The sequence below is a fragment of the Mytilus californianus genome, unplaced genomic scaffold (assembly GCF_021869535.1).
Source record: "Mytilus californianus isolate M0D057914Y unplaced genomic scaffold, xbMytCali1.0.p SCAF_7, whole genome shotgun sequence".
In the NCBI taxonomy this organism is placed as follows: domain Eukaryota; kingdom Metazoa; phylum Mollusca; class Bivalvia; order Mytilida; family Mytilidae; genus Mytilus; species Mytilus californianus.
In genome coordinates this window covers 86,861,138-86,874,229 of record NW_026262723.1, presented here as the reverse complement: position 1 = coordinate 86,874,229, position 13,092 = coordinate 86,861,138, and the positions used below count along the sequence as shown (strand labels likewise).

The 13,092-nt window shown below is 29.7% G+C and overlaps 1 protein-coding gene across 1 annotated transcript in view; it reads left to right on the top strand.

Moving 5' to 3' along the window:
• Positions 1 to 10,580, top strand: part of LOC127708603 (golgin subfamily A member 6-like protein 7) — a 39,989-nt gene extending 29,409 nt beyond the window's left edge. The window contains exon 7 of the mRNA XM_052213627.1: positions 5,678 to 10,580. Coding sequence (XP_052069587.1) covers positions 5,678 to 5,741 — 64 coding nt within the window. The 3' untranslated portion in view covers positions 5,742 to 10,580. The remainder of the gene's footprint in view (positions 1 to 5,677) is intronic.
• The last annotated feature ends 2,512 nt before the right edge of the window (positions 10,581 to 13,092 follow it).

Here is a 13,092-nt window from a genome sequence, read left to right as displayed (position 1 = left end):
CATAAAAAAAATATGAAGTGAAATCTTTTAATTAGATAATAATCTATTGTTATTAAGGTGTATATTTCATTACATTACATTGTGTATAGATAAAAGTTGCTGACATTTTATAGATGAGTTACAAATCTATATTAGTTTGTGACAAATGAAAGAAGAAATATTTGGAACTATTAATTATATTTGATTATAACTTGAAAATAAATATACATTGTATTACATCATATCTTATTTTAGAGAACTATTAATCACATCTAATGTTAGAGTGTTTTCCACACATTTGTTTTCATCATGCTTGAAGATATTGATTGATAATTGGTATATAGTTTTATCATGACAAGTTACAGATCAAGTTCAAATTTTTGTTTCGGTCTGATAATTTTGTGCAGAGTTATGGTCCTTGGACTTGAAAAATTCACTCATATAATCAGTTTTCCACACTGTTTTTATACAACTGCAATAAAATTTTGCGATCATATATTGGTATGACAATGGCGTCGTCGTCGTCCGAAGACACATTGGTTTTCGCACTCTAACTTTAGTTTAAGTGAATGGATCTCTATGAAATTTTACCATAAGGTTCAATACCACAAAAGGAAGGTTGGGATTGATTTTGGGGGTTATGGTACCAACAGTTAAGGAATTAGGGGCCAAAAATAAAAATTTTTGTAACTTCCAGACATAACTTGTTTGTTAATGTATGGATCTCTCTGACATTGTACCACAAGGTTCCATATCACAAAGGGAATGCTGGGATTGATTTTGGGGGTAATTGCCTCAAAATTTAAGGAATTAGGGGCCAAAAAAGGGGCAAAAAACAAGCATTTTTATATGGACAAATACTTTAGTACAAAACATAATTTAAAGCAGTGTAAGGGAGATAAATCAAATACATCATTTAAATTACCTCCCTTACACTGCTTTTAAATTATGTATAAAGTAATGGTTAATGAACAATTAAGACAATTTAAAACAGTGTAAGGGAGGTAACCCACATACAACGTTTTGATTACTTCCCTTACACTGCTTTTAAATTATGTTTAAAGAAATGCATATTTATAAAGGAAGTCCAGTAAAAATATCTGCAAATGTTGCATCTTTTTTTTTTTACAAAAAAATCCATTTGAAAGATTTGACACCATATTTTAAATTCTATTATAAAATAGATTAAGTTAGCACTATGGTAAATTTAAATGGGTAATTATGGTTGCAAATTCCATTGGAAATTTGAATTGAGATTATGACCATATCTTGAGGGAAAGAATTTTTTGGGGGAAAAAGGGGGGGGAGGGGGGGGGGGGTAAAAAAAAATTGTGGGGGGTCAATTTTTTCTCATTTCAGATTTCAGAAATTAAAAAGAATTATTCTTCAAATATTTTTTTTTTCAAATTTCAAATATTGAAAAATTTCAAGAAGTAATCTTTAATTGCACAGTATGGCGCATTAGATTTGTAAAATCTTTGACCACATTTATTTATTTGTTATGCCAAATCTGACTGTGTATTTAGATTTTTAATTTTGGGTCCAGTTTTCAAATTGGTCTACATTAAGGTCAAAAGGGTCCAAAATTAAACTTAGTTTGATTTTAACAAAAATTGAATATATGGGGTTCTTTGATATGCTGAATCTAAACATGTATTTAGATTTTTGATTTCGGGGCCCAATTTTCAAGTTGGTCCAAATTGGGGTCCAAAATTAAACTTTGTTTGATTTCAACAAAAATTGAATATATGGGGGTTCTTTGATATGCTTAATCTAACCATGTATTTAGATTTTTTATTTGTGGGCCCCGCTATCAAATTAGTTCATATTGAGGTCAAAAGGGTCCAAAATTAAACTTTGTTTTATTTCATCAAAAATTGAATTATTGGGGTTCTTTGATATGCCAAATATAACCGTGTATTTAGATTTTTAATTTTGGGTCCAGTTTTCAAATTGGTCTACATTAAGGTCCAAAGGGTCCAAAATTAAACTTAGTTTGCAAATATTGAATATATGGGGTTCTTTGATATGCTGAATCTAAACATGTATTTAGATTTTTGTTTTCGGGCCAAGTTTTCAAGTTGGTCCAAGTTGGGGTCCAAAATTAAACTTTGTTTGATTTCAACAAAAAATGAATATATGGGGTTCTTTGATATGCTGAATCTAACCATGTATTTAGATTTTTTATTTGTGGGCCCTGCTATCAAATTGGTTCATATTGAGGTCAAAAGGGTCCAAAATTAAACTTTGTTTTATTTCATCAAAAATTGAATTATTGGGGTTCTTTGATATGCCAAATCTAACCGTGTATTTAGATTTTTAATTTTGGGTCCCGTTTTTTAAATTGGTCTACATTAAGGTCCAAAGGGTCCAAAATTAAACTTAGTTTGCAAATATTGAATATATGGGGTTCTTTGATATGCTGAATCTAAACATGTATTTAGATTTTTGTTTTCGGGCCAAGTTTTCAAGTTGGTCCAAGTTGGGGTCCAAAATTAAACTTTGTTTGATTTCAACAAAAAATGAATATATGGGGTTCTTTGATATGCTGAATCTAACCATGTATTTAGATTTTTTATTTGTGGGCCCTGCTATCAAATTGGTTCATATTGAGGTCAAAAGGGTCCAAAATTAAACTTTGTTTTATTTCATCAAAAATTGAATTATTGGGGTTCTTTGATATGCCAAATCTAACCGTGTATTTAGATTTTTAATTTTGGGTCCCGTTTTTTAAATTGGTCTACATTAAGGTCCAAAGGGTCCAAAATTAAATTAGTTTGATTTTAACAAAAATTGAATTCTTGGGGTTCTTTGATATGCTGAATCTAAACATGTGTTTAGATTTTTGATTATGGGCCCAGCTTTCAAGTTGGTCCAAGTTGGGGTCCAAAATTAAACTTTGTTTGATTTCAACAAAAATTGAATATATTGGGTTCTTTGATATGCTGAATCTAACCATGTATTTAGATTTTGGATATTGGACCATAATAGGTAAATTAACAAATTTTAAGTTCTTAGACCACATTCATTCTGTGTCAGAAACCTATGCTGTGTCAAATATTTAATCACAATCCAAATTCAGAATTGTATCAAACTTGAATGTTGTGTCCATACTTGCCCCAACTGTTCAGGGATCGACCTCTGCGGTCGTATCAATCTGCGCCCAGCGGAGCATTTTATTAGTCATGCTTGAAGATATTGACTTGATATTTTCTTTTTGTTTACACCATGACAAGTTATAGAACAAGTTAGCATTTTGTTCCAGTATAATGATTTTTTACCCAGTAGGGGACTATGTATTGCCATGCAATACTCTCAGAATGCTTATTTCAACTAAAATTAAATTATTGGTGCTTTTTTATGTGCTGAATCTAACCATGTTGTTAGATTTTGGATATCAGACCATTCTAGGTAAATTAAATGTCCCATTTCAAATTTTCAAGATCTTAAACCACATTTATTTTGTGTCAGAAACCTATATTATATCAAAAATTTGACCACAATCCAAATTCAGACAGTATCAAGCTGAATATTGTGTCCAAACTTGCCCTAACTGTTCATGGTTTGACCTCTGCGGTCTTATCAGGCTGCGCTCAGCTAAGCATTTTATTGATAGTTTTGTTAACTTCATTTTCAATTTGTCTAATCTGAGGGTGTTGTAGAGCTTGGCATTTGGTATGGACACTTGTCTATCATGAAAAAAACCTATGTTGACCTCTAGAAACCTTTTAGTTTTTTTTTTGTATTGTTAGAAATGAAATAGTTAGAAACTAATTTCAGTGTGTATGGCTTATATTTCTGAAAAACTCTTCATCAGATACATATATTCTATGACACCACATACATATCTACAACCTTTGTCAACATAGTGAACATCAAAACCAAACTGGTCAAACAGAATATAGCCAAATCTGTCTAAAGATCAAAAATGTCTGAAGGAGTTCATGCAACCAAACCTTAGTTCAAACAATTATATAATTCATAAAGTAAAAATTTCATCAAAATAAGCCATTAAATCCTATCAATACAGAAGCATTGGCTACTACAGGTGAATATGGTTCTCTTTGTAACTGGCAGTTCACATGTCGCATTGATGTTTAACCCACATCTTATAAAATATTCATATTTTTAACAATGTACCGGTATATACTTTTGTAAGAAATTTAAAATATTCTCCATGCAATCTATATGTTGTGTACAAGTTATCATTTTGTACAAATTATAATTTGTACAAAAAAATTGTACAAATTATAATTTGTATTTTGACTTTGTACAAATTGTAATTTGTACAAAAAGTGCTTGTACAAATTACAATTTGTACAAAATTTGACTAAAATTCACTTATAACTTGTACAATAATTTATAGTATGTATTTTGTTATAAAAAAGCATTGATACACACTATAGAATTTTTATTCAATGACTACACAATAAACCTTATTTACAAAATACAAAAATAGTTCAGTATCATTTGATTGAGCATGTGAGTGAATTATGGCTTTGGGAATTGCACAACATCTTTTGCTTTTTGCATTTACATTCAGAAGTGGTGCATCCCCCTTTGTATTTACATGAAAGAAACCCCTGACCACCAGTTTTTGAAAGCTTCTTTACTGCTTCACGTAGCGAAAGTTGAAGCTCAGAAACTGTTGCGACGAATAAAGATGTATCTTTAACAGCTTCAATTTGATTTCTCGACAAATATCCTGTTAAAATTCCTACAGCTGTTTCAATGCGGTACCCAAGTTCTCCAGATTCAATTATTACACTTAAGATATTTCGAGGATCAGTTGGGGCACGGTCATATTGAGGAATTAGTATAATGACATTATCCCCCACTGCAAGTTCTGATTATTTCTGTTTTGGCTTGGATGTGTTGGCCAGTCAGCGCACGCTTCCTGGCACGTTTGATTGGTGTTTTAACGTCAGCGTCATCCTGATTGTCACTAGGGCCAATTTCTATTGTACTATCACATTGTCACTGGGGCCAATTTCTACTATACTATTAGAATTGTCACTGGTGCCAATTTTTGTTATTCTATCACAATTGTCACTGGGGCCAATTTCTATTGTACTATCAGAATTAACTGGCATGCATGTATCAATTACATTTCCTGTCTCCATCTGGGTTCTTTTGTATTTTGTAAATAGGGTTTATTGTGTGGTCATTGAAAAACAATTTTGTAGTGTGTATCAATGCTTTTTTATAACAAAATTCATACTAGAAAATATTGTACAAGTTATAAGTGAATTTTAGTCAAATTTTGTACAAATTGTAATTTGTACAAGCACTTTTTGTACAAAGTCAAAATACAAATTATAATTTGTACAATTTTTTTGTACAAATTATAATTTGTACAAAATGATAACTTGTACACAACATCTATACATCATAAAGTATAGTATATTTCTGAAGTCTGGTTTTAAAAGTAATTATTCAATGTGATTATTAGGTTTAATATTACAAAATCAAGTGTCACAGTCCTGAACAGGCATTATGTTCAACTACATATGTTAGTAGAGTTTTGTCAATTACAGTCCTGCAAAAAAAGTTAAAGTTAATTATTAATCATTACAGAATTTAGAAAAAAAAAAGATTTGTATAAACATATTTCTTCAATTTGAACTGACAAAATATTAGCATAATATAAATAGTACAAAAATATGGAAACATTACCTGTATAATTTTTTCATTAAAGGTTACTTACTGTTAACCAGAGACAAGAGGCAGCAGAATCAGGCAAGACAAACTCATCATCATGAAGTCACCCTGTTTACAGAAAGAAATTTCGATACTTTATATCATCAATTTATTTTGTGTTTCGCTTTAATCTTTATTTGTTCATTTTGATGCACCAATGAAAAATGTTTTATATTTTTCATTAAATCAAACCACATACATAAGTACATTTGTAATTTGTTATAGAATACCAGCTGGGCAGGTTTTAAGTTTAACTTTAAGTATTTGTTAATTGATTTTGTTATGATCGTTATTGAAGTCAGCACTTCTTAATGCATTCACTTCCATCATGGTTATGAAGTATCTGTTATACATTAGAGTAATGGAGAACATCAGAAGATGGTCTTAAGTATTTTTATATGCAATTTTAATGATTTTATATGCAATTTTAATGATGAAAATTTATACATGTATATTTTAACATCATTTTTAAAATTTCAGCATATAAAACTTTTATAAAATGAATTATTAAATTTGAAAAAAAAAATGAAATATTTGTTTATCGATTTTGTATTGTTCATGTTGTAATGAATTAATTTCAGTCATACAATTCAAAAAAAAAAAGCAATATGCTCCAACCATAAGAAATATTTTTTTGTGAGAAAGCTCAAGTAAATATGTGGAATTTATTAACAAAATAATATTTAAAATTTCAGTTGAGAGGAGAGAAAATTTACTTTTGTAAATAATTTTAGTCATAATGTATATGTTATTCATTTTAAGATAGAATCTTTTAAAGTAAACCACAAGGCAGCAAATACAGGTGCATATAATCCATCTTTTTGTATATAAAAAAAATCAACCATTTACTTTTCACCTATATCCACCTGCTGAAATCTCATTCCTTGATTTGGACATTCTTTCGAAATAAAAATACATGTATATATGTATTATGTATATTTTATTTTTTTCAATTTTTCAACTGGCATCTCTATCTGATGGGGATAATTTTTCATGCCATTGATATAAATTGTATATATTTATTTATAAATGTTGTTCTTAAACAGAAACTTAGTGTTGATCACTGTTAGTTGATGTGAATAAATAACATTGAAATGGTATAAACATTAACTCAAATGTTTACAATACCATTGTTTGTGGTATTGAAGTAAAAGCAAAGAAAGTGAAAAAACATTATACTGTGTGCTATACTTGTTATAGTGAAACAGCAAATATAGACACAGGTGAAATAGGGTCGTCTCTGCGTATATAAAACAAGACATTTCTCTGAGATCTGCATTGTCTAGAAAAAATTAACCACTGAATGTGTATTTTTTTGTAAACTTGTAGAGTTACTGTTCCATTGAATTTTTCTATTTCTGGTGATAGTTATTTCTGTTTTAAGATCTACTTTCATCATAATCTAACATTTATGCCCCTGTTTTGTTAGTATATGAAATCTGCCAAATATTTCAAAGTCAGTAGCAAAAACAGGATTTGTGAAGTACAGTTTTAATTAATGAATGGTTGTAATTGTTAAATCCAGTATGTAGACTTTTCACTGTCACTTTACAATCAAATAAGACGATTTCCTTGGATTTATGACATGCATATATAATTTCATTGGATATTTAGATAAGACAAATACTGAAATAAATGCAAATATTATCGATTTGACAGTTATTAAGACATCCATACAAAACCATAGTGACAGTGAAATTTACAAAAAAGAATAGGCCAAAAGAAAATGTGTTATGCTTCTGTTTTAATATAAGACCATCCATTTAATTTTGCTCAACTTGAAATTTATTGTTGATTCCAAAAACAAAACAAAAAACCCTTCTGTTTCTGACCATCAATTTCTTCCAATGATATCGAAACTTAAAATTTGCTTATGAAACATTGTGTTCAACTTTTTTCAGAACATTGAAATTTTACTGACTCAACCTATTATGTTCAAAACTTGAGGCACAACATATTTTTTTGGTGGCTTTAATGGTCAGTAGGACTTCAAAAATGGCATTAAAATTGAGTTCAAACCTAAATATCTGTTTAAAAAGCTTTGTAAATTTGCAATATCTATTGTAGAATTGTATATGTAATATATTATGGTCTACTTACATGTTTTTGCTTGAAATACAATGAACCAGTCATGCATATTATAAAATATCTTATTGTAGGTAAATGTATACAAAATGTGGCATCTTTTGATTAAGTAAATTCCTTTGGTATTGTTGTTATGTTTTTCTCCAAACATTGTATTACCTATTGAATATGTAGTCTATAATTTACCGTTTATATTAAATAACTCAAGTCAGATTCTTTTTTTATAAATAAACCAGTAATTTAATATAATCTTCCAAATAGACCTTTTTATCAAATGGTAGTTTGAATAAGAAATAAGCTGTTTTAGAAATTATAGTTATTTTATTTCTGAAGGCCTTGTAATTTTGGATTATTTTATATAGAATGTTGGTAATTTACTTTCAGTTTTGTTGAATCTCCTCATTTGGTAATGCATTCTATACAATATGTAACACAAGTTCCTAACACAGTAGTTTTACTTAATTTTCACTTACACATTGTTAATTAAAGTCAATATAAATTTTCATTATATTGTACCATAAGCAGTTCCAAAGGATACCAACATTTTTTACCAATGATGCACTTTACTAAATCTAGTGATACAGTTATTTTACAAGATGTTTTAGTCCATTTGTCATATTAGTATTTTAAAGGATGTTTTTATCCTATCCAAATGTGTTCAAGTAGTTTTTAGATTCAGGTATTTGAGATGTAAATTTCATGGCCATATTTGTTTTCAAAATACTCTCATTTTTCATGTCATTCAGATATTACTTCATAATGGCATCAGCTTGAAAACAATTCCATAACTATTTATAAATTTTTGAGGCCTTGTCATTATAAATGATCACATCATCAACATAAAATGCTGCATTAAAAAAGAAATGAGTAGGTGCATTAAGACCTAGTTTTGGCCCAAGAAAATAAGGTTTTTGAGAACTGTTTCAAATTTACACATAATGTTTGGAAATGCATAAAATCAAGCAATATAAATGAATTACATAAGATTTTTGATGTTATGACATCACAATTACTTCATAATTTGCACCATTTTCATGAAAACAAAGAAAACTGCTAACTTTATATAGTTTTCCATCAATATTTCCTTCCTGGAAACATTGTGTGCATGCAGGAAGCAACAAAATAATTCAAGAGAAGCTTTATTATAATCATTGACATATTCTAACCAAATATAAAGTTGTTTCTTGGGTGTGCACATACTTTTCTAATCTAATATAGACTTCAGAGTTGACCTAAAACAAGGAAAATCAAGAAATTTTACAAAATATACACATTTTGTCATAGTTTGTTGCCATGGTAACTCGTTAAATGTGAAATTTGTTTTTATTTTTTGAACACCTTGTACCTTAGTGTAGTTTGGACAATGCTAAGAATATGTATGGTTACTTTTCAATTTGCACTAATATTTGGGCCAATTAAGGGCCATATTGCCCCTACTCCTTTCTTCTTCTTTTGTGACTGCTGAAGATGGCATGTATCATCGAATTATAATAACCATGTTGCCATTTTCATCTATTTTTAATCTGACCAATCCTTTCTAAAGTTTTATAGAATATTCAAATATACATTAAGAAAAGCCCTATTCTTAACACAACTTTGTGCATTACTTGAGACTTTTAAAAGGGAATATTTTACAGTTCTGTTGATAACCAAGTTTTATTTCGCAAGTCAAAGTTACATGGAGATTTAAAAAAATTCATATGATTTACATCCTAGCAGAGGTACCTCACCTAATTTATCAATATTACACTTGTCTTAGATAGTACCTGAAAATTTGTGCGTATTGATGGTCAAATTAGTTCACGGTGCAGCAGTAACCATTTCTGTTCAATGAATTATATTGTCATTGTTTTTTGTATTTTTATCATGTCGATAAAATTTGTCAAAACAGTTATGGATAAAACCAGACTGACAGCAAAATAGTTACTATCTTCAGCAACAAAAATGGTGAAAATTGAAATGTTCCATATTTTTAAAATGGATAAATATGAATGCAATTTCTACAATGATGAACTGAAAATACTTTTGAAACTATTTCTGTTTTGTTTCGTTGCACATTTGTACATATTGTAAATATTAATGAATAATCATAGAGTATTTATATAAACAAATTTTTGTACAGAATCATGCTTACTAGATTTTTCTATATCTATATTTTCCAGAAATTCATATGAAGAATGCTTGAATTCTTTTCACTCTCAAAAGTAATTAGAGTCTTCCAAACATCTTTTGAATTTACTTCCATGCTTTCTTTTTCTATGTTATGTCTACAACATAGAATGTTTAAAAACAAAATTATGATGTAAGAGGTTATGGACATATTCTATGTCTTAACCAGTCTGATACTGTATAGGGGTTATATTGTACTGTGCTAATGTTGGCTTATTGTAGGAGTTTATATGAAGATGAAATAAAAGCCATGGATATTGTTATAATGCAGAATGGCATGTTTACTGTCAGTTATTTCATTCAAATAGATTTAATTTTTTTTTATTTTTTTTTGCCTAAGTTACCAAAATTTAAAATTTCAATTTTTTTTCAAACATCTTTTGCTGAAACTATAAAGGTGATTTTTTTATTCTTGCCAGTATAATACCCCTTAAACAGTGAAAAGAATGTTTACACACGGATTTTTGAAAAAGGAACATGTGGAGTGTGGTATGTTTCTTTTTAGTTTTATTCTCACACATTTTCACATATCTTTCTACATTTTAATGTTTACAATTTTACATGACATGCATTTCTATATTTTTAGTGCTAATATATTTATCTGTCATCAATTTTACAATTGCAATAAATATATATTACTGATAGAAGTAAGTTTCTTGTATATGCAGTCTTATGCAACCACAAATTACCAACACCAGTTGATCATAGGATCATTGTTTGCATTTATAAAAAGCATTGCAGTGTATTACATACTTTTATGGCAGTAAGAACAATCATTAGCACATCTTTAAATCAAGCAGGCATACATGTAACAACTTTCAAAACTGAAAACTAAGCTTAATATAAAAATATGGACAGAGATGTTGTATGATTGCCAATTAGACAATTATCAATCAGAGACAAAATGATGTTGATGTAAGCTTACTATGAACTAATGCTTTAACATACTGTTTATAACAAATATTGGTCATGAACAAACTTATACCTGTGATACAAACTTTCTTTTACTTGAGCTGCAGTTAATACCTGTTTTTAGTCCCCTAACAAGGAAGTCCAAGGGGACTTTAGGTTTACACTCCGTCTGTCTGTCTGTCTGTCCATTCGTCAGTCCGGCAAATCAGTTTTCCACACTTTTTTTCTTCATGCTTAAAGATGGTAATTTGATATTTGGTGTATTGTTTTTTAATCATGACAAGTTACAGACCAAGTTCGAATTTTGTTCTGGTCTGATGATTTTGTGTAGAGTTATGGTCCTTGGACTTAGAAAATTCACTCAAATAATCAGTTTTCTGGTCTTTTTTTCTTCATGCTTGAAGATATTGATTTGAAAATTGATATATATTTTTATCATGACAAGCTACAGTTCAAGTTAGAATTTTGTTCCAATACAATGAATTTTTAACCGGTAGGGGACTATGTATTGCCATGCAATACTCACAGAATGCTTGTTTTTTAATAATTTTTAACCATACACCCAGATATAGATGGTCATGTCCCTTTGGAAAAACCCTATTGATTTTGAGGTCACCAGATCAAAATGCAGGGTCAAGAGAGCAATTGATAGACTAAAATATAGGCAAAATTTAAACCAGGCTAAATGTTCACCTTTGTTTGGAAAATGCTCATAAGAAAGATCAAGATCCCTACTACCAAAACCAAAAGCAGTTCTGGACACAAAATTGCTTTTACTAAAAATCCACAAATATTAGGACTTGACATTTGCATCCATGGTACTGTAGTATTTTGTATCAACTCTTTTTGGACATACAACCCTTTACTAGTGTAAAATGAAGACTTGAAATAATGACAAATTGAGACTGTGTATAATTTTGCAAATTGGCAGCATATTTGAAGTGATCTGACCCAATGGACATTTTTCAACCAGAAGATTAAGTGTTGTAGTTTCACTTTTTTCTGCAGACAAATCACTGTCTAGATATGTTTTTTTTTTATCTGAAAAGAATATTAGGCATGGAATAAAGTTATTTGGTGTCCATTGTTATAATCACTGTTTTCTATTTTTAAACTTTCTAAGAACTACTGAGCTAATAGTCTATTTGGCAATTACCAAGTTGATTCTGTAATTACTCACTTTTAACACAAATTGTTTCCCTAAATTGTCAAATATAGATTGGTTCTATACTGGACTGTTGCCAATGCAAAGCATGATAAGTTGAAAGTGATATATAATCGTTTTAACCAATTTTTAATAAATTAAAACAATAATAACTGATATCAAAAGTTATATTACCTTTCCAAAACATTAAATGTAATTAACAGATTTGAAAAACTTTAAGGGAGTACGCATATTATGCACAGACAAATTTGCCCATTTTGGTAACTCTTTGTCGTCCTTTAAAATGTATGTCCCTGACTTAATGGGAAATAAATTCATACAAATGGATCTCCGATTAGGTCAATTAAAGAATTGGCAATAGACTAGTTATTCTTATATATGATCACTTAAATTTGCTAAAGAATAGAAGTTTCATGTATATTCAGTGGCGGATCCAGGGGGGGAGGGTTACTGGGGGTTGGAACCCCCCTTTTTTGTACGATCAATGCTTTTGAATGGGGACATATGGTTGGAACCCCCTTTATCCTGGGTTGGATCCCCCCTTTTAAAAATAGCTGGATCCGCCCCTGATATTCCAGACTTTCAACAAATAATTCTGCCATTCCTTACCAAGAGAATCCAAAATGCCTGTGTTGCTTTTTGTTGTGTCCATTAATTACTCTTGACTTACTTAAGAACAAGAATATGTGTGACATTAGACACCATGCCAAGCTCACACAATAACATTTCCATGTTCAATGAATCACAAAATCTGAATCAAAACCCCCTAAACTACCTTAAAACCAAAACTTTAACCTGATGTGTATTAACAGATGGATGGACTGAACCACTTGTTATCGTAAAGGGAGCATAAAATAGTCACAGGAACAATGACAGGGTACCTTAATTCTGAAAGATGATAGAATTCTTTCATCAACTTTTTGTTCCCATTGAGTACAGACAAAGAGGGGTAAAAAGCCACTATTGGTGTAAAAGCTCAACTTACCATGTTCCTATTTTGTTTTGCTTGAAAATACAGAGATGTGGTATTATTGCTAATGAGACATCTATCCACCCACGAAAAAAAAAGAAGAAAAACAATT